Here is a 22,449-nt window from a genome sequence, read left to right as displayed (position 1 = left end):
ATGTACAAGCAGGGTTGTTAGAAACGAGGAAATAGAGGCATGGAGATCATTTTGGCGGCCAGTTGACAGTAGCCTCAGGCATGTGGTAATGAGAATGGAAAGGAAGGGTCCACTGGAACAGTGATCGAGGAAGCAAAATTCAGAGGATTTAGAGGCTTTCAGTCTGGATAGAGGGCTTTCCATGGGGTCATGAAAGAATCGACACAACTTAATGACTAAACAGCAACAAAATCTGGAGACAAGAGAGGACAAACTAGCAGACTATAGGGTCTAGGTTTCGAATTTGGGTGACAGGATGTTGGTACCGTTGATTGAAATAGTGAGGTAAAGAGGGAAATTTGGATAAAAAATTAGAAGGGGGTGCTACAGGCCAAAAAGGTTACGCTGAGTTTAATTTTAGATTTGTTTATTTGCAAATGGGGGTATTGATGTGGAAAGTTAATCCTGTGGGTGTTTGGTGATGTGCTAACCCTGGTGGCTCAGACGATAAAGAATCTGCCTGCAGTGCAGGAGACTAGGGTTTGATCCCTGGGTGAGGAAGATCCGCTCCAGTATTCTTGGCTGGGAAACTCCCTGGAGAGAGAAGCCTGGCAGGCTACAGTCTGTGGGGTCTCAAATAGTCTGACACAACTGAGCACCACACCCAACATATAGACTGTATCCATTTAACATTTCATGCCCACAAAAAATGTTCCCTTTGCCCTTTTGTACTCAGTTCTCTTGCTCTATTTGCTGACTCCTGGTAACTTTTGGTATATTTTCTTTTGGTAACGTTTGATATATTTTCTGTTCCTATAGTTTTTTCTACAATACTGTATGAATGGAATTTTTATAGTATGCAGCTGTTTTGGTGTTTGGCTTGTTTCACTTAGCATAATATTTTTGAGAGTTATCCAGTTGCATATGTATCAGTAGTTCATTACTTTTTATTGCTCAGGAATATTCCAAATTTGTTTGTCCATTTACTAGTTAATGACTATTTGGATTGTTTGCAGATTTTGTCTCTTATGGATAAAGTTACTGTGATCATTTGCATATGTGTAGGCTTATGTTTTCGTTTCTTCTGAGTAAATACCTAAGAGTATAGTTGCTGGTAATGTGGTAAGTGTATGTTGAACCTCACAAGAAACTTATCAAGCTGTTTTGCATTCCTGTCAGGAGTGTTTGAAAGTTCTGGTCCCTTTGTATCCTCATAAGCGCTGGTACTATTTAATTTTAGCCCAGTAGGTGTATAGTGGTATGTCATCTTTTCATATCTTTATTTGTCTTTCATTTATCTTTGAAGCGTATGTTCAATACCATTTGTCTATTTTTCATTTGGGGTATTTGTTGTCTTACTGAGGTGTAAGTAGTTCTTTGTGCAAGTTCTTCATCAGTTCTTCATCAAGCAAAACAGCTTGGTAAGTTTCTTATGAGGTTAAACATATTTTATAGCTCTTTTCCCACATGCTTGTATTGTGTGTAGCAGAAAAGATTTTAATTTTGATGAAGTCCAGTTTATCAGCTTTTTTCCTTTTTGGGTCATATTTTTTGTGTCCTGTCCAAAAGTTAAATAATTGATGTCTTTAAAGTCATGAAGATTTTTCTCTTGTCTTCTTTTCAGTAAGTTTTATTTGTGTCATAAATGTTAAAAGGAAGAACTGCTTTATATATATAATAAATGTTTTATATGCTTTGGTCTATGTCCATTTAGAATTAATTTTTATATGTAGTGCAAGTTGTAAGGATTGAGTTTTTGTGGGTTTTTTTTTTTGGCATATAGATGTCCAGTTGTCATATCAAGTATTGGTTTGGGCATAGTGCTAATGCAGAAAAGAACGGTCTCTGTCTATTTAGAGTATCCTGAGATGCTCTGAAAGACAGACATGTAAAAATATAAATTGTAGCATGGTATGATAGGCGAAAGCATGAGCATATGGTATTAAAATTTAGATCCATCATTCTAGCACAAGTGGCCATTTTTCTGTGCTGAATAGCAACCTTGGACGTTGGATAAAATAATTAACCTTAGAAGGATGATCAAGTATCTGAGGAGGAGCTTCATCTTACCCATTTTAAAGATGAAGATACCATGGTGGTGGAGGCTAATTAACTTGCTCAAGGTCACAGCACTGGTAGGATTTTGAATGTGTTTAAAACTCGTTACACATCATGAAGCATGTGTTTCAGGTTCTGTCTAAGGTAAATTGCAGTGTGCTATGTTGAATATTTGTCCAGAACAAAGACTGTCATATTTACTGTTCTGTCTCTGCTGCCTGTCACTGAAGAACTTAGCAAACATTTATTGGATGAATGAAGAAGGCTGCTGTTAAAACTGTGAAGTACAATATGCGAATTAGATTATATGACACACGAGGATGTTGAAAGTTGTGTTTTCCAAAATTTTTAGTGTTGTTTTTGTTAAAGCTTTGACTTGAGAAACCACTAATGAGTAAATCAGTAGTAGTTGTTTTCTCTACTGTGTTTCTGTTGCTATTATAAGATTGAATATAAGAAATGTAATTTTGTTGGTCAAAAATTGTCAAACAGTTGTAGTTTCCTATCACTCAGCCCATTAAGGCCTTAGATTATGTTACCTCCCTCCTTGCTAAGCTGCTGTTTCCTATTTCTCAATTGGGTGAAAATAAATATAAGCAGGATAAACTAAACGCTCATTTTGAATAGATTGAATATTTATCACATGCTTGGCACTGTGCTTAATGGTGTCTAATCCTTAAGGAGCTCACAGACAAGTAGAGGTCAGTATAAATCAGTGATTGAGTGATAATTAGAATATGTAGTTAGTGTGGTAAGATTTCTTTTATGGCTTGTATCAGTCTAGCAGTTAAAAGGGAGCACTTTGAACAGAAAATGTAAGCACTCATTTGACATTTTTTGGTGAGCGTGGATTTTACTAAAATTATTAATGTTATTAATACAGCCAGGAGTTACTACCACTAGGTGAAACATTTAAAAAAATACTATATGCTAGGCATACTATTAAACTATCAACTTCTAATTATCGGGAACAGTGTCCCATTCATCCCTTTTTCATAGTTATGTTATTTGTGGGTAGAATAGCATACTTTAGAAATGGTTGTTAAAATGTATTGAGCAGCATTTTTAGAAATTCAAACACTTAGGTCTGTTTTTGATACCTTTATTTAAAATACTTTAACCCCCTATTTAATCTTGGTCATAATTATATTCTTTATTTTTTTCTCTGAGTTTATGGGCATTGGGTTGCATAGAAAGTTGTCATAAAAACTGACAAGCAGATTGTGTCTGTTTTGGATAGTCTTTTGCCAACTGTTTTTGGAAATAGTTCTCAGTTTTGGTCATCAGGTTCTTTTGAGAATCTGAGAACTATGAACCTAGGAAAAGTAAGATTTTTTTTTTTGTATACAATTTGATGCATAAAGAGAACTCTTTGATAACAACTAGGTAGGAAAAGGTATTTTAAAATACGAGACCCCAATTACCTCTCACTGGATTAGGAATCAAGTGATATTCTTGGTCCAATTCTACTATTTACCTATTAGGATTATCTTGGGCATGTCCCTTAAACATTTCTTGTTCAAGATTGTTTTGAGAGTCACATGAGGTTGTGAAATACAAGTGTTTAACTGCAAAGCATACATCAACTTGAGACTAGTATCCTTTCAGATGAAGTCATATAGTCATTATTATACTAGTATTTAAGTAACACTAGTTACTTTTCTTAGCTTTAAAAAAATGTTATTTAATACATTGTTTATTCTTAAAGTATCTTATTCAACAATTCTTGTATTTAGAATAAATCAAAGTAAAGTTTATTAGTGCCTTTGATTGCACAAGTCAAATTCTGATACTTGAAGCTAACAATATACAAAATTCTAAGAGTATTGGATCAACTTTGTCATACGCTATTTAAGATGCACTCTATGTACTTGTGTGCTTGTTTTGTCGCTCTGCTTATGAGATTTAAATGAATTTGACATGTCTTCTCTTAGATGGAGATGGTGACGGAGATGGAGCAACTGGAAAGAAGAAGAAAAAGAAGAAGAAGAAGAGAGGACGTTAGTGTCTTTAGTTGATTCTACTTGCCAAATTACAAGTGGTTATTAATCAGCAGGCTTGAAGAGTAGGTTAGAGGTTGCTTAGGATCCTGGTATGTTAGGGAAATAAATGATGGCCTAATAGAATTTAGTGAAACTTACTAGTATTTGGCAAGTAGTTTTTGCAGTCTTATTATTTTATTTTATTCAGTTGTTATTTAGTCAAAGGATATTAATAATAAGTTTGTTGCATTTTACTGCAAGTTAGGGATGAATTCATAAAAAACTTTATAATTTAAAATTTGAATAATTCAGATAATTTTGTCAGTGATGACTTAAATAATGCCACCATGTGGTAATAGAATAAACAGTTTGCAGTTCACCTACCAGTTTTGATATTAAAGAGATTCTTGACATATTTAATGAGGAATCCCATTATTTAAAATTTGTGAATATGGTGAATTTTTATTAGTAATATTTGTATTGTGCTATTTCAGATTCACTTAAAATATAATCCTACTTGTATTTTGTTTCTATAAATAATACAGCCAAACATCTTAAGGGACCTGAAACTCTTAGGGAGAATAAAGGGTGACTGTGTGGTATTGGGGAACAAAGATTGGGTTGGGAATCAGAATGAGTTCTAATCTTGGATGCCCTTTGGCATCAGGGACCATTGATTGTCTGGCTAAATCTTCAGGATAAAATTTTATGAATGAGAATATTGAGGGTTTGACTTTCATTTTTATCTCTGTGTTGAAAATACTCAAATTATTATTTTTTTAAAGCTGTCAGCTCTGCTAGATATTTCCCTGATACATTTCAGGGGTAGATGGGATTGCTTTCTTTCTTGTCAGGAATCTATTCTGGTTAGATCCTTCTACTCAGGATATCATTTCTGCCTCTAGCATAATCTGTATTTAATGAGCATAGGTTACTTGCTTTCTAGGAATCTCTAGGAATTATAATGTCATATTCCTTCCATTCAAAAATTGTTCATAGAGTGCTTTTAAGACATAATGTTACCTGAAAATGGCTTGAGAGAGATCAATTTCTCCAGATACTCTAAAATTGCTTCCTAATGAAGGTAGATAAGCAGGGAGGAGTGTTAGAGGCTGCTTTGTATTTGCCCTTGGTAGACTCTTCCACTGAGGGCATTTTAGTATGATACCATCAGCGCTTATTGTGCCTCCTCTAAGGAGGTTGTTGAACTTGCTGTTTGTTATATTTCTTTATGAGCACTCTTGAAAGACCTCTCTTTGTCTGATCTTAGTATCAAGAATAATTGTGCTTTTCCTGAGTAGTTAATGTGTTTTGTTGCAGAAATATGAACTATGCAAATAATCTAAACCCCCCCGCCCCTTTTTGTTTTTTATTGACTGCTAGAGGATTTAGGGCCAAAGCTAGTTTTGTATTGGCCTTATTTCAGGTTCTATTTTAGGTTCTCTCTGTGTTTTGATTTGTTGCTTTCTAATTTGCTTTGAATATGTCTTGTTTGTGTCATAAATCACTTCTGAAATAATCCAAATAATATAATCAGGAGCAGTTTACTGCCTTCATGTTCCTCATCTATAAAGTGAGAGAATTTGTAAGTGATAGTTAATAATTAAGTGCAGTACAGATACTTAAAATTGTTCATAGTTTTAGATAATAACTTGGACATAGTAGATTATAATTTTCAAAGGTTATCCAAGATTTCATCTAGTTCTTCGTTTTGTAGATGAGGAATCTGAGGCTTAGCACATTTAGCCATTTGTCCAAGTCACAGCTAATAAGTGGTAAAGGTTAGGCTTCAATTTATTTTGATTACAAATTCTTTGCTTTTTCTCTGATGATCTCTTTGAGTCCTTTATCTTGTCTTAGTAATTTGTGGACAATATAAAAGGCATCTTTATTAGATTTGTAGATGAAATAAATTTCAGGATTATGAGATAATCCTTTGATTGACAAAAAAACAAGATTTCAAAAGGAAACTGAATTATTAACAATCTGAAATTTAAATAGACATATATAAAATTAGTATAAGGTGTTAGTTAGGATCCTAAGGATTTTGGATGCTTGTACAATGTGAAGGAAAATGCTAGGAATCCAGACCTTTCAGTAGCAGCAGGATTTTTAGAATCAAGTGTAGTCTTATACTGATTATACCTTATTTGAACTATTAGTAGAAGTAAAATCTAGTACCAGATTAAACACTGAGAAGGCTGGTGAGTATGAGTGCAAGTGTTAAGAACCGTATCCCTTAAAGTGCCTTCTCGTCATAGAGAGGAAGGAAGCAGTAGAAAAGAAGAGTAAAGTAGAGCTAACAGATGAAAGTAATGGGGATATTACTTTATAGCAGCTACAGTTCTCCCAGAATGAATGGATTTTAGCTGGGGAGATAATGACTGCCTTCATTGTCAGGCATGTAGTACCATCTGTCAGGGATGTTAGAGGATTCCTGGATTTGAATGTGAAGCTTAATTAGGTGACATCTAAGGTCATTTTTATTTCAAAATTCTAAATGTTCCCTCTTAGGAGGAACCTAAAATGGTGTTTCCCAAGTTTACTTGCCCATAGAACAATTCTAAACATTACTCAAAAAGAGGAAAATAGTGTTTGTGAAATACTGAGTATTCCATTAAAAGAAGGAACCAAAAAGTGGTTCTGTAGATAAATGATTTGGCTCAATTGTCATAAAATATGTGTTAAAATTTCAGATTAAAAACCTGTAACATAAGTCAGGTTATAATCAAAAGATAACCATACACTTCAACTTGGTAGTTGGTAAATGCTGCAGGTATACATTGAAAGCCATGTATTATTGTATAAATCACTTAACTTCCTGACATTCCTTGGATACAGCATTGTTCTTCATAGAGTAAGAAGTATATAACTAGGTCTTATGCAGACTTTTAGAAGACACATCTCTAAACATTTTTTAAAAAGCATTTTGAAACAGTGGTGTCTTAGAATATAGTTTGGGAAATAACGTATCCTTAAAAAATATGCTAAGTACTGAAACTTTCCAAGTATTTGGAAATTTGTATGTGGTTCCTAAAGTCTTTTAGCACTGAGAATGTATATTCTTTAACTTTTATATGTAATATACCCTTCTAAGAATTTTTTTACCTGTTTTATTAATACATAATGGCTTTATATTTTATTTTATTGCTGTAGGATTTCTTTCTTATTTTCTTGTCGCTTCTTTGATTTTTATTTGTGAAGGCTTCTTCTGTATGCTATTCCATTTCCAGTATAGTAAATGAAGACAAAAACATTAGAAGTGTTCTTTGTGCCAAAGCATATACTGTTTAAATACATAATGGAATTATGAGGAGTTGAATATTTTTATTCCCAAATAACTGTAAATAAGAGAAGGTGGCCACTGTGGTGAAATATCTTCTGTTTTTGACTGTAAAAGTGATAACAAGGAGGTTCCTTAGTCAGGACATGTAATACCAATTAGGAACTGAGAAAAACTGTAATGATAACTGCTTAATTTTGTTTTTAACTACAGAAGTTAATGCTTTATTTGTATCTCACAGCAAAAGTTCAAACAGACCCTCCCTCAGTTCCAATATGTGACCTGTATCCTAATGGTGTATTTCCCAAAGGACAAGAATGCGAATACCCACCCACACAAGATGGGTAAGGATCACAAAATAACTTCCAGTATGACCTTCAAAAATTGTAGCTTAGCAATAAAGCAGATTTAATTTTTCTTGGAACTTTGCTCTACTACCTAAATAAAAAAACTTAGGAATTTGTTTCAGAGAAAATACAGTAGAAGCCCTCTTATCCAAAATGATTGGGACCAGTAGTTGGTTAATCGTTACTGATAAGAGTTAACTTAAAACAAGCATTGGTTTTTCATCATTGTTGATCCTTAAGTGTAGATTGCATTGGACTCCACTTTTTTTTTTCCTGTGATCTATATCCATAATGCAGTGAGTCCATTTCATTTTGAGTTTCTGTGGACAGCAAAAATTAAGTAATCTGAGGACTGATGGCTGTATCTTTACATCTTTTTTCTGAAATCATTTCCATTTGACAGAAGTATTTTTTGAAAACTTCTCTGAGTAGTCAATTTAGTTTTCATAGAAACAATTCTTTTTAGTAATGTATAATTAAATTGTGTCATTGCAGTAACAAGTACAGATGATTTATACTGGTTTGGGCACAGATCACTTGATTTTTGGAAGTGTTCTGAAAGAGTAAATTTTTTCTGGTTAGCAGACTAGTTAAGAGTCTGGATGCTGGGACCAAACTATCTACATTTGAATCCCAGTTCTAACACTTATTAGGTTTGTGACTTGGGCAAGTAATTTATCATGTTGTGCTTTCATATCCTAATCCATAACATGGGCACTTCATAGCGTTGTTGAGAGGAATAATATTTAGTGTATTTATTTAGTAGAGTGATAGACATATAGTAAGCATTAAGTAAGTGTTAGCTACTGTTATTCAGAATAGAAACCCAGTCACTAATACTCAGAATATAGTGGGCATTGGTCCATATAATTTATAGGGATAATCAGGAGCATTGGTTAATCCAGTGGTTGCAATAGTTGGTTAAGAAAGCTTCTACTGTCCCATTGTTTCCTTGACCTATATAAAGACATCATTGTTTTTCTTTAAAGTTAGAAAGGAACATGATGTTATGTTTTATGGCATGGGCATTTTTTCTTTGAATTTGAATACATCAGTTACTGGCCCTATCTTAAGCATTTTAGAATGTCATAAACATGGAGTTTTGTATTAATTACCTAAATTTTCATGTTGCATACAATGTGATCACACTTATTTTTTAATATAATCTTTTTTATTTTTTATTTTTTTTGCTTGCTTGTTTCCTCTTCCTTCCCTTTCTTCCAGACCCATGTAACCACCTAGCAGGTAGCCTTCCGTGTTTTTCTATGTTCATGTATGTGTATATCTCTCTCTACTTGTGTAAGGAGAGTGTTTTGGTCATTATTTGGTGTACAAAAGTAGAATTGTAGGTACACTTTTTTCTCCTCTGTGCTTTTCTCATCAGGGCTGCATCTTGGAAGTCCCTCCAAGTCAATCAAAATATTGATTATTAAGTTCTGTTATTCTTTTGAATGGCTGCATAATATTCTGTGGTGTGATCATACAGTGCTTTATTCCACCATTTTAATTGTTGAGCATTCACTTTGCCTCCAGGTTTTTTTTTTTTTTTTGCCATTATAAACCATTTGCAATAAGGCATGTGCATATACTTATGCATATATATGTATATATACATATATGTGTTTGGATAGACACATATATATCTCCATATATACTGGCAGTTTTATTACGTGATAGCTCTTCAGGAGTGGAATTGCCAAATTAATATATTAGTATTTTATGATTCCCACATTGCTAGTGATTTTGAGCGTCTTTTGATTATTGGTTTTATTCTTTTGCTCTTACGGAAATTTAAAGATTTTAAATAACAGTATATATTCATATTTTGTACTTTTGTGTTCTTAGCAGTCTCTTATTTTCTCAAAACTATTTTTTTTGTTTTATTACATCTTGAATTGGTCTGGACTTTTTTGTCTAAGGTCGGGAGTGCTAATTTTATTTTGTTTTAAACGGGTAGTCAGTTGTGTTAGAGTTGTTTGTTTAGTAGTTTCGTTCTATTTAATTGAATGAGCACTTTTGCCGTCTACTACTCTCATGTAATGGAACTCTATTCTCTTGCATAATGGAACCAATTTCTGTATTATTTATTCTGTTCCACTCATCTCTTTGTCTATTTCTATACTATTTATTTTGATAATTTGATGAGTGAATGTGCTTCTCTGCCATACAGCCCAACCAAACATAATTCTTATAGTTTTCTTAGGTACTTTTGGTCATATTTTTAGTTTTAACACACATATGCACAGAAAAATGCCCTTCTTACTGGAATCCCATCATAATTATGTATTTGTTTCAGAAAATTGACAGTTGTATTATAGTATCCAATGTCATTATATATTTTCCAACCCATTCTGATTTTTTTTTTTTAACGTACATCCTCTTTTTTTGTTATATTTGTTTGTAAAGGTTTTATTCTGTTACTGATATGAACGGGATATTTTTAATTCCATTTCTGTTTTCTAATTGCTGAAGGACAAGAAAGCCATTGATTTCCTGTACTTGTTAATACACTGTTAATAGGAAACTGGAAGTAATGTTTAATACAAGGAAAAAATTGAAATTTTGTATATCTTAGAAACTACCCTTTCTTTTTTGCTGTCATTTTCTGATGCAAATTAAACATTGTGTAAGTAAAGTAGCTTCTGTTTTTCAAATAATACAGGAAGGTATTCTATATTATAATATCTCTTGGAGTAATACATGTACCATTTTTCTGAAGTATTTGAGAGTTGTACATTTTTGGGTGGGTTACTACATTAAGTAGATATTGTGTCCTTTTCATGGTTGTCACATATTCAGGCTCCTGATGTCAGTTTCTTTCACTTAGGTAAGATATTATTCAGTTTCTTTTGGTGTATCATTATTCTTTTCCCTCTTGTAATTGGTAATTTTAGGGAAGTTACTTTGAGAATGTAAACATCTCATTCCTTAGGAACATCTTCCTTACATGTAGAAATTCATGATTTTGGAAATCAGTTTTTACCAGGATGGTTGTTGCTCTTAAATTTTTTTTAACATTTTATGTGCATTTTCTGTGTTATTAAAATTTTTTGAAACCAACCACTAGAAAAATTACTGTGAACATCTTCGTATGTTAATGGAATCTGATTTTTCTCATTCTGGATCACTAGAAATGGAACAAAGAATTATTTGAAATTCTTGATTTATATTTCTAAATTCAGTAGGCAGTTTTTTGGGACATTTGTTAATTATCCAAGCAATACATATTCATTGTCGTACAATTAGGAAATATAGATAAGCAAAAAAGAAAATAAAAATTTTCATAAATCTGCCTGTGAATTAAAATCAGTTTACTGTCTGCTATGAGTTTTACCTTATTTGATCACTTGGTTAATGTGGTTATAGCCAGCTGTTTCTTATTTAAAATTCTTTTTGCAGTTTCTAAGTAATCTGTAGGGTACTGTTAGAATATTCTTTTTTTTTAAACAATCTTAATTATTTTAATATCTGTTGATGATCCTTGCTTTGTCAGTTATTTTATGAGGACTTCAGAATGGTGAATGTCTAATTCTGACATTCTTTCTACACTTATTTGTTGACATTATTCTGAAGAAGAATTTTCCTTTACTAACTATAGTTAGGAACCAACTGTACTCTCTTCTCATAGGCAGTGTAAACACGCTTTTTTTTTTTTTTCCTGCCAAGCTGTATGGCTTGTGGAATCTTAGTTCCCTGACCAGGGAATGAACCCAGGCCCTTGGCAGTGGAGAGCGGAGAGTTCTAAACACTGGCCTACCAGGGAATTTCCTCTTTTTCTCATTAAATACCACTTTTCACAGGAAGGAGTTGATCTCAGCATGAGTGCTTAATTTTTTCTGGGCTAACGACATGTGTTTTAAAAAGATACGCATTTTTAAATGGTTTTGGTAAATGTGGCATGTAGTACCTTAAAATGCAAATAGTGGCTCAGATGGTAAAGAATCTGTCTGCAATGCGGGAGACCTGAGTTCAGTCCCTGGGTCAGGAAGATCCCCTGGAGAAGGGAATGGCAACCCACTCCAGTATTCTTGCGTGGAGGATCCCATGGATAGAGGAGCCTTTCAGATACCTTTGTGTCTTTTGATCTTCTATTTTTTCTGCTTTTAACAATCCACTAATAAAAATGATAAAATAAGACTCCGAAATCAAAGAGGTGTGAAGAATTTACATATTCTATAAACATTTCCTGTAAAGATTGTCTGGCAAGCAACTGTTTTGATAGTTTTGTTTTGCAGACATAATTTTGTGAAAAAGCATATGTCATCTGTCAGTTTAATTAATTCCTTTCTAAAATATTTGTTATGACTTAGAATGATATTTTAATTTTATTTATAAGTTTTTGTTAAGTAAACTGAATGTCAAAAAATCAAATTTAAGAAAAGGGAGACTCCTTCATATTTTCTCTTTCACTTGGACCTTGAATTAAAATTATAGACCCTGACAGTAGGTTCTCTGATATCTCTAATGACTTTCATCTTGAACTCAAGACTTAGCAAAATAGTTTATTTAAATTCAGTTTTTGATCAATAGTTCTTTACTAACAATGCAGAACATTACATAATCTTGTGAAGAATCCACTGCTTCAAGAGTCAGCCATGCAGCCTTTCAGAAGTGTAAGATAGTCTCGAGATCTGTTGACTTCCATATTGGGGATCTTATTGTATCATGTTCTAATTGTAAAATGTCAAATATCTTTTGAAATTTAATTAAACTTATGTTTTAACCTGTAAGAAATCACTTTGAAGAATCTTAACAGTTGGATTGAGAAGAAATTGGGAATTCATAATGACCAATTCTGTTTTCATTGCCCTGAATACATGATATCCATCAGTTCCCTGTGGATGTAGCCTTTTGTCTTACCACTGTAGAGTAAATAGTAGCTCATACTTTTGCTTTCCTTAAAATCTTTGGCTTTTGAAGCAAAAGATGCTTCAGCCTTTGCTGCCAGGTATGGCTGTAGCTGTATGTGCCAGAATTATCTGAAAATAAAGCCAGTACTCTTGTGCCTAAGAATGATTTATTCTTAGAACATTTGGGTTCCTGGTTTTCAGGGAAGAGATTTGGACTTGTGGGAGAGAAAAGGCTAGACTGATTAAGTATGTAATGGGTTTAAAACTGACCTTAAACTGGTGGTACTGTAATATTTCAGTTTTCTGAAAATATCAGTACATAGATCCAAAATGTATTTCCAAACAGTAAACAGCTAAAGAAGCCTCGGTGATTCTTAAATACTCCAGGTTTCACATAGGACAGCTCCTTTGGGCCTGTGTAGCAAATCAGAGGTAGTAGATGTTGGCACAGGTAGCTGCTGCTGCAATAGGAAGTAATCATAGTGAACTTGATGTTGACACGTAAAAAAACTCAAAGCATTTTGAGTCACTATTTTAGCGGGCGGCAGTTTAAAGCAGTTGGGTAAGCTCTTACAGAGACTCAGATTGAAAATATTTTAGGTCTTGAGTATTAATTCATTGCTGTTGAGCATGAAAGTAGCTATGGATGATATGTAAATAAATGGGCATAGCTGTGTCACAGAACGGTTTTATTTACAAAATAGGTGCCAGGCTGGATTTGCCTGCAGGCTGTAGTTTGCTGACCACTAACTTTGAGGCAAATAAAAATTATGTCTTGAAGGCATCACTCTTATACTAAGTATAATGTTTACTTCAGTGATCACTGACTTGTGAATTCTGTATTCAGTATTGGTTAAGAATCTGTGAAAACTATAAAAACAAAAGACTTTTATTTGAAAAGTTACTGTTTTTGAAATGTACTACTTAAAAAGGGAGTCAGTAGATCTCTTCATTCCCAAATACTGAATATAAAAATCAGTTACCCTAGCAGTTTTAGAATATGAGCCATCTCCTTCGAGGAAGATGTTTTATGTATGTATAAAGTTAGAAAAATCCTACAAAAGCATATAATTTATGTTTTGAGGAAGGTATATGCAGATTGCCAAGTCAAGTCTTTGGGTTTAGTGCATGCCCTGTTGGTGAAGTTAAATGCTAATATTTGGTTCACCTTTAAAATTCATAATACCTGGAGTGAAAGAATGACTTTTTTTCTAAGAGTCTTACAGAAGGTTTAACTTGATTTGGCTTGGTTGTAACTGTGTGGGTACTTGTATTTCAGAAACTTTGCTGACTTTTAATAAAAATCTGAGTATGTAATTTTTTGCCTGGAATATCTTAGTGTATTTTATCGCTCAGCTATTATGCTTATTTTGCTGTTTCTTAAATAACTAATGCTATACTATGCATACTATAAAGGCGAACAGCTGCTTGGAGAACTACAAGTGAAGAAAAGAAAGCATTAGATCAAGCTAGTGAAGAGATTTGGAATGATTTTCGAGAAGCTGCAGAAGCACATCGACAAGTTAGAAAATATGTTATGAGCTGGATCAAGCCTGGGATGACAATGATAGAAATCTGGTAAAAGGAATATGTTTTTGTAAGAATGTGATAAAAAAGTTTTTTTAGCTCTAACTCTTCAAGTTTATGTTTGTCTTTCATTACTGCCTTGCCAAAGATCTTAAAGTGAAGGTTCTAGAAATACCTTGTGTAATCCTTATAGTGCTGATGTACTGAGGAAACCGTAGAGGGTGTTTGTGTCTCATCCACCCTGTTCTGTACTCGTGTTCTCATATGTACAAGTGCACACATTCCTGGCTCTTATTTTCTGTTTGAAAACCTGTTATTTTGCTAGCCAACAAGTGATGGTAAATTAAAATCCTGGGACACAAAACCTTTATAATGCAATGAAGAAAGTGATTATTTCTCCAGTTTTCCCCTTGAGAAATAATTAGCTGTAGGGCAACTTAATTCTCTGATCTTAAGAATTTTTAAAACTTGCAACATTGAGAAAAATGTAATCAGCCTTTAGTCTAAGTCAGGAGTCATATTTCCTGATAAATTAAGTTGAAAGTGGATCATGTTTTTCTAGTGGATTAAATTCTCTGTATTTTTTTAGAGATGAACTGTTTTCATAGTAGTTATTTAGTTGGAGAACTGTTACTTAGTTGCATCCAGAAGGTGCTCAGATCACTCCCAGAAAGTAAGAGTTTCAGTCAGCTTTCTGAACTTGATGAGCTGTAAGGTACATCAAGGGTAAGAATGTAAAAGTAAAGAAGTTCCTTTCTCTTTTTTTAGTGAGAAGTTGGAAGACTGTTCACGAAAGTTAATAAAAGAGAATGGATTAAACGCAGGCCTGGCATTTCCTACTGGGTGTTCTCTGAATAACTGTGCTGCCCATTATACTCCCAATGCTGGTGACACAACAGTATTACAGTATGATGACATCTGTAAGATAGACTTTGGAACACATATAAGTGGTGAGTTCTTAGAAATAATTCCTTGGGTAGGGCTGTAGATATTGAACTCTTTGAACATTTTCCCTTTTTGATGTCTCACTTTTCAGTCGAGTTATTAATACGTTGAGGCAGATTTTGAGATTTATGTCAAAGCATACTACTTAATGGAATTCAGTGAAAACTGTTGGGTAATTTAGGTTTGTTACCTATTATAGCAAGGATTGAAAAATAGAATCTTACATCTTCATTCAGGTCTTTCAAACTTTTTTATTCATATAATAACAGTAAACATTTACTCAGAACCTTTGAGTTTACCAACCTTTGTACATAATTGTTAGTTTTTCTCAATTCTTTCCTACACACCCTTGTTAGGTAAGTACCTTTTACTTTCACTTAACAGGTGAGAAAGCAAAGCTTAGATTTAAACACTTGAGGTCTTCCTAAGCTGGAGAAGCTGGATTGGTGGTTAGTGTTCTATGGACCTGTACATTTTCTCTGCCCACTTGTGCTACTTAGTTCTCCAGGCTTTCTCAGTTTGATTTGTTTTTATTTTTGTATAACTGCCTGGTGAGTACTGAATTGGTGCTTTCTTGAAGTAACCCTGGAATTAATTTTGTCATTTTGAAACATTGATTATGAATGCTGTCTAGGGACTTGAAGTTCTGCTTTCATTAGAGCCCATCATTTTGTTTTTCTGTTAATTAGCAAGGTTAATTAATAATGTAGATGCTATAAAGTAGGTAATATGACTAACTGATAATTAAACACAAATTTTCTCTTTCAGGTAGGATTATCGATTGTGCTTTTACTGTCACTTTTAATCCCAAATATGATACATTATTAAAAGCTGTCAAAGATGCCACTAACACTGGAATAAAGGTATGTGAACTGTAAGCACCATCTCATTTAATATATTTTGAGCACTTTATAGCCTGTTTAAGGACTTCGGGTTATGTAAGACTGGTGTACCACCCCTAGGGTTTTAAGTGAGTTATTGTAGTACAGTGTATGGAAGGCTTTTATAGGTGAAGTTATTTCTGATTGTCCCTTATTTTAAGATATTAGAAAGTTCCTGTAAAATTCTCTACCTTGAGTAACAGAGTATATGTGATTCTATTCTTAGTGTGCCGGAATTGATGTTCGTCTCTGTGATGTTGGTGAGGCTATCCAAGAAGTTATGGAATCCTATGAAGTTGAAATAGATGGGAAGACATATCAAGGTATGTTATCTAAAAATGCATCTTATTTTGAAATGTCTTAATTTGGCAGAAATAATTTTGCAAGATGGTGTTGAGTGCTTTCTTTGGGTCAGCTGCTGTATCTTTCTCTCTTGGAAATTGAGAATATAAAGAGGGGAAACAAGGGAAATGGCCTGTTCGTGGTAGGAGTTCTGTGGTAGCTAGTTGCTGGGAACTGTTAGTCTACTCTGGTTGCTGTTAAGACAAGGGAGGATTTATCCCAGGGTGACCAGACGTAGGCTAGATTTTCTGTGACTAGTTACAAGGCTCAGGCAGAAGTAAGAGGCCGTTTCCATTGATGACTCCTCCCCTCTATTTTTATGTTGAATTCAAAATTTAGAGACCAATTAATTCCTTGTGTTAATCCCTTCCTTTAATGTTTATTCCCTTTGCTGTCTAGTCTTTCACAGCCATTGCCAATCTACACAATCCCAGAGTCATTGTGCATTCTGGTGTTGTCAGTCTAGCCTTTCTCCACTTCCCAGGGTCTATCCAACCACTTTCCAGCCACCATTCTCCTTCCTAATCTATGCTCATTGCTCTCTGTGTCTCTTAAGAACTTCCCTGTGGAATATTTCCTACATTTCCTTTAACCAAATCGCTACTCTTCCTTGTAGTCTGAGGAAGCATGGAGACTCTCATGCTCCTTGCCCCTCAGGAAACTCATATCATTCAGTGTCCTTTGCATTCCCCTGCTGATACTTTTGGACTGGGGTGTCTCTCCCAACCGCCCAGTGTTTCTTTCCTGTAAGGCTTGATGGTGCCTGTCCTTGTTGCTCTCTTGCAGATCCTTAAACCTATGAACATCTGTACAAATAACAAATTCTTTAAAAAACTTTTTTTTTAATTTTTATTAATTTTTACTTGTTTTTTTTTGGTTGCAGTGAGTTTTCGTTGCTGCCTGCAAGCTTTATTGCGGTATACTGGCTTCTCATTGTGGTGGCTTCTCTTGTTACGCAGCACAGGCTCTAGGCGTGCAGGCTTCAGTATTTGTGACTCTCGGGCTTAACTGCTCCATGGCATGTGGAATCTTCCTGGCCCAGAGATAGAACCCATGTCCCTTGCATTGGCAGGAGGATTCTTACCCACTGCACCACCAGGGAGGTCCCACATGAAAAATTCTTAAGGCTTCTCACACATGGATGAGAGGTGTTAAGAGCTAATGAAGAAAACTTGCTTTGGAGTTAGGCAAGTCTATCTTTGAGCTTAGATAACTTCTTTTTATTTTTTGGTTAAAAAATTTTTTTAATGTATTTATTTTTAATTGAGGGATTAATTGCTTTACAGTATTGTGTTGGTTTCTACCAAACATCAACATGAATCAGCCATAGGTTTACCCATTTCCGCTCCTACTTGAACATCCCTCCTACCCCCTTCACCCTACCCTTCTAGGTTGTTATCTAGCCCTGGTTTGAGTTCCCTGACTCATACAGCAAATTCCCACTGGCTGTCTGTTTTACATATGGTAATATATGTTTCCATGTTACTCTCTTCATCCATCTCACCCTCTCCTTCCTCCCCCCTGCAGCTGTGTCCGTAAGTGTTCTCTGTGTCTGTGTCTCCATTGCTGCTCTGCAGTTAGGCTCATCAGTACCATCTTTAGATAACATCTATAACTTTGACTGTAATAGTATTCATGATACCATGTTTTTTGTTTTGTTTTTGAGAAATGTTAATCTTACGACATGCCTGGAATTTATTAGTATTTAAAAAATAGTTGTTGTTTCCCACCCCCAGTTTTGGGATTGGTCCCGCAACAAATAATACTTAAGTTTCTCTCACATTATCTTTCCCTTCCATTTTCTCCTTATTCTACAACCTTGGTTGGAATGTGGTCTGCCTTTCAAGGCACAGTAGGTGACAGTTTGACTTAAGGTTTAGTCACCACATAACAGTTTCCAGGGTGAAATGTTGAAATCTTTAATATCTACATTCTTACCTCTTCCACTAAGCCGGTACAGCATTTTAGGTTCTATTCTTTCAGCATCTGCTTTTTTTTTTTCTTTTGTCAGTTATTGTATTGATCAGGGTTCTTAGCTGCTGCTGCTGCTAAGTTGCTTCAGTTGTCTCCGACTCTGTGCAACCCCATAGATGGCAGCCCACCAGGCTCCCCCATCACTGGGACTCTCCAGGCAAGAACACTGGAGTGGGTTGCCATTTCCTTCTCCAGTGCATGAAAGTGAAAAGTGAAAGTGAAGTCGCTCAGTCTTTTCTGACTCTTAGCGACCCCATGGACCATAGCCTACCAGGCTCCTCCATCCATGGGATTTTCCAGGCAAGAGTACTGGAGTGGGTTACCACTGCCTTCTCTGGTTCTTAGTTGAGGGTAGCAGAATTCATTTTTACTAATTTAAGCAGAAAGAGTATAGACAGATCATGACATTTAGAACATGAAGAAATGGACTACAGGCTGAACTTTAAGAAGCAATTTCCCTAAACCACGTAACAGAACCAGGCTAGGCCATCAAGGGAGTGGAAACTATAGAATTAGAAAATAACCGTGATAGCTGTTGATTCCAGAATCAGCCTGCCACTGTCCACAGCCTGTATACCTTGAGCCCTGCTTCTTCTGTGTAACTTGGTTATATGTGTTAGGTTGGGATAGCTAAGAAATGTTTTTAAATGTGTTTTTGGTTGGTCTAGGGGGTCAGTTTGTTTGGTCTTGGGGAATAGTAATGCTTGCTGAATTTTAAAGCACATTTAGCTTGTCATTTTTATAAGGAAGACTTTTTTAAAAAGCCAACTGAGAGTCTTATTTTTCTGCACCACCCCTAAATTTGTAATATGCTTATCATTGCTAAAAATTTGGGGGAAAAATAACAAACTCTTGCTACCTAGTTCTGCCCTAGAAGAAAGGTAACTCACACTGGATTCTGTAGAAAATTCTAATACTGTAGAACTAGATTTTTTTTTAAAGTTTCTATTGTGGAATATAACAAAAACTGAAAATACACACAATTTAAAAACTTGAATTAAACAATTGTAAAAGTTATGTTACCTCACCCCTTGAGAAATAGAATATTGCCGTTACAGAAGCCCCCCAGCTTTATATACCCCTTCTTGGTTACATAAGACTTCTTCAAATAAGCCATTGTCTAAAGATTTGCATTTCCTTTTATCTTTACCTAATTATGCATCCCTAAACATTTAGTATATTATGCTTAATTTTGAATTGTTATGTGTACGTGTATATCTATAGGATTGCACCATATCTATATAATTGTGCCTTTTGTTCATTTGGTTGTATCTCAGGTCAGTATATCCCTAGCTTTTCATTTTTATTGTTGAATAAGTGTTCCACTGTGTAAAGATACTCACAGTTTGTTTATTCTGTCATTGATTCTAGGACTTTGGGTTGTGTCGATTTTCTTTTTTACCACTTGAAATGTTGATGTAATAATAAAATTTAGGGTTTCTTAATACTGTCGTTTTGACACAATCCTCATTTTCAAATTACCTTTTGGTTCATAACCATAATAATACATATTTTTCTTGTTTGTAATGCTTATATACATGATATCATATGCCTAGATGGATTGTAGATGGTCCATAGATAGACCCCCATTATGTCCTCATCACATAATTTATTCTTTTTCCATTATTTTCCCTACTCCTGGTTTTTAATCTGTAACATTGCAATAAATAACTTGATAACCCTCTAGTTTTCCAGTTTGTATTTAACTATCTTAATGTGGGGTTGGGCTTTCTGGTAGCTCAGCTGGTAAAGAATCCACCTGCAACGCAGGAGACCCAGGTTTGATCCCTGGGTTGGGAAGATGCCCTGGAGAAGGATATGGCAACCCACTCCCAGTATTCTTGCTTGGAAAATCCCATGGACAGAGGAGCCTGGTAGGCTACAGTTCATGGGGTCACAAGAGTTGGACACAACTTAGCGACTAAACCACCAGACCACTAACGTGGGGTTATTTAGTAGCACCAAACCTGATTTTTAAGTAAATGCTTGAACTCTATACCAAAGGCCAAGAGATCTGTTTGTGCCTTGAAACCCTGAATACATTTTTTTTCTATTATGCCAGTGAAACCAATCCGTAATCTAAATGGACATTCAATTGGGCCATATAGAATACATGCTGGGAAAACAGTGCCCATTGTGAAAGGAGGAGAGGCAACAAGAATGGAGGTACGTATGCCATTAGCACTATTCTTCTGTCAAGCATTTTGACTTTTCTTTTTCTTCTGAACTATGAAGCTAGTAGTAGTTGAGTATATAGTAGTTGAGCAAAATTAACTTGCCACTGATACTAACCCCAACAGGAATTGGGCTGTGTGAGTGTGCAGGTTGTGTCTGGTCACACTGGGGCTCAATTTGCTGTGCAAGTGAGGCATGTCAGAGGTTTAGTCGATACTTGATTATTTATTGAGCATCTTGTTGGTACCAGTCTCTTTAGTAGGCACTGAGATGTATAATAGTAGTGAGCAAAATTTCCTGCTCATGTAAAATCTACGTTCTAATAGACAACACAGAGATCAAAAGTGCTAAGGAGGTAAATCAGGAAAAGGCAGATAAGGACTGCCAGGTGTGTGATTTCTTACACTAACTGGGGAATACCTCAGCCTGAAGTTAAGATGGGAATTTTAATTCATTCTCAATTTTTCTTTGTTTCCCTTTACTCATATATTTTTAGGAAGGAGAAGTATATGCCATTGAAACCTTTGGTAGCACAGGAAAAGGTGTGGTTCATGATGATATGGAATGTTCACATTACATGAAAAATTTTGATGTTGGACATGTGCCAATAAGGTGAGAGGCTATTCGTTTTATAAGATTGATGAGTTTCTCTTCCCAGTTAACAGCATTTTAAAATGTGTGATGGACATCCACAGTGGTACATTCATAAATGCACAGTTCTGTAGCCTAACAATAGTCTGTAAACAATTTCTATAATTCAGCAAAAAAAAAAAAGAAGCCCTATTAGAAATGTTAACTGAGATGAAATGATCTAAGTATTCTCTTCATATCTTGTTTCCAATAATTGTAATAATTACAGATTATTATTTTGCTGGCATTCCTAGGTTTTTGTTACTGTTTTTGCCGTTGGTAAACTTTGTATTTTTATTTACTTTTTAAAAACTTTTGGATATGATTGAAGCATCTTCTTTATGATCAGATCTTTTTCAGTTTGATGCTGAAATTCCCCCCAAAAGGGGAATTCCCACCTTAATATTATTGATAAGTTTGTACTTGAAATTTAACACTGCATACATAGACATATAAATATAAGATAACCTTCATCTGGTCTCCTCTCCATCTGCCATCTGTAATTGAGTATTCTACAGTCTGGTTTTTGGAAGTTGAAAGAGGCAGCAGAGAGAGTTTTTTGAACTTTAATTACTAAGTAAAGTCATAGTTCTGAGTTTTCCTTAATGGGGGAAATGAGTTGGTAACTTATTAGCCAACTATTAATCTTTCACTTTTCTCTTAGGCTTCCAAGAACAAAACACTTGTTAAATGTCATCAATGAAAACTTTGGCACTCTTGCCTTCTGCCGCAGATGGCTGGATCGTTTGGGAGAAAGTAAATACTTGATGGCTCTGAAGAATCTGTGTGACTTGGGCATTGTAGACCCATATCCACCATTATGTGACATTAAAGGATCATATACAGCACAGTTTGAACACACCATACTTTTGCGTCCAACATGTAAAGAAGTTGTCAGCCGAGGAGATGACTATTAAACTTAGTCCAAAGCCACCGCAACACCTTTTATTTTCTAAGCTTTGTTGGAATACATTATACCAGATTTAATTTGCAACATGTTGTCTTAACAGTGGACTTATGTAATACTTTTATCCATGTTTAAAAAGGAAGGAATTTGATCAAAGGCAAACCATTTAATGCCATTAACCAAGGAAAAAGCTTCCAGGACTTTGAAATGTTAACCATTTTCTGTCTGTAAAGCTCCAAATAGTTAGGAATGACTTCTACATTTTGTTTCAAACACCTAAGAGATGCTTTTCAGATATTTATATTGCCATATTCTTAATTGAATGCTTTGAATTACTACATCCAGTTCTGCGCCTATATACCCTCTGGTATTGCTTTTTAACCTTCCTGGAATCCATTTTCTAAAAAATAAAGACATTTTCAGATCTGAGAGCTATATTTCAATGTCTGTGGTTGTAATTCTGTATAGGAAATAGTTTAGCATAGTATAATGTAGGAAAACGTAGAGCCTTTTGACCCTCACACTGAAAGTTTTATTCTGACTGAGTGGCTAAAACAAGAACTATACAT

At 34.8% G+C, this 22,449-nt stretch overlaps 1 protein-coding gene across 1 annotated transcript in view; it reads left to right on the top strand.

Moving 5' to 3' along the window:
* Positions 1–22,317, top strand: part of METAP2 (methionyl aminopeptidase 2) — a 30,752-nt gene extending 8,435 nt beyond the window's left edge. The window contains exons 3-11 of the mRNA XM_027543122.1: positions 3,972–4,037; positions 7,544–7,646; positions 13,916–14,077; positions 14,795–14,976; positions 15,740–15,834; positions 16,079–16,175; positions 20,231–20,334; positions 20,840–20,955; positions 21,638–22,317. Of these exons, the coding sequence (XP_027398923.1) occupies positions 3,972–4,037; positions 7,544–7,646; positions 13,916–14,077; positions 14,795–14,976; positions 15,740–15,834; positions 16,079–16,175; positions 20,231–20,334; positions 20,840–20,955; positions 21,638–21,890 (1,178 nt within the window). The 3' untranslated portion in view covers positions 21,891–22,317. The remainder of the gene's footprint in view (positions 1–3,971; positions 4,038–7,543; positions 7,647–13,915; positions 14,078–14,794; positions 14,977–15,739; positions 15,835–16,078; positions 16,176–20,230; positions 20,335–20,839; positions 20,956–21,637) is intronic.
* The last annotated feature ends 132 nt before the right edge of the window (positions 22,318–22,449 follow it).

The sequence above is a fragment of the Bos indicus x Bos taurus genome, chromosome 5 (genome assembly GCF_003369695.1).
Source record: "Bos indicus x Bos taurus breed Angus x Brahman F1 hybrid chromosome 5, Bos_hybrid_MaternalHap_v2.0, whole genome shotgun sequence".
Taxonomy (NCBI): domain Eukaryota; kingdom Metazoa; phylum Chordata; class Mammalia; order Artiodactyla; family Bovidae; genus Bos; species Bos indicus x Bos taurus.
The sequence above is the reverse complement of the archived record's forward strand: the minus strand, read 5'-3'. Positions and strand labels throughout refer to the sequence as shown.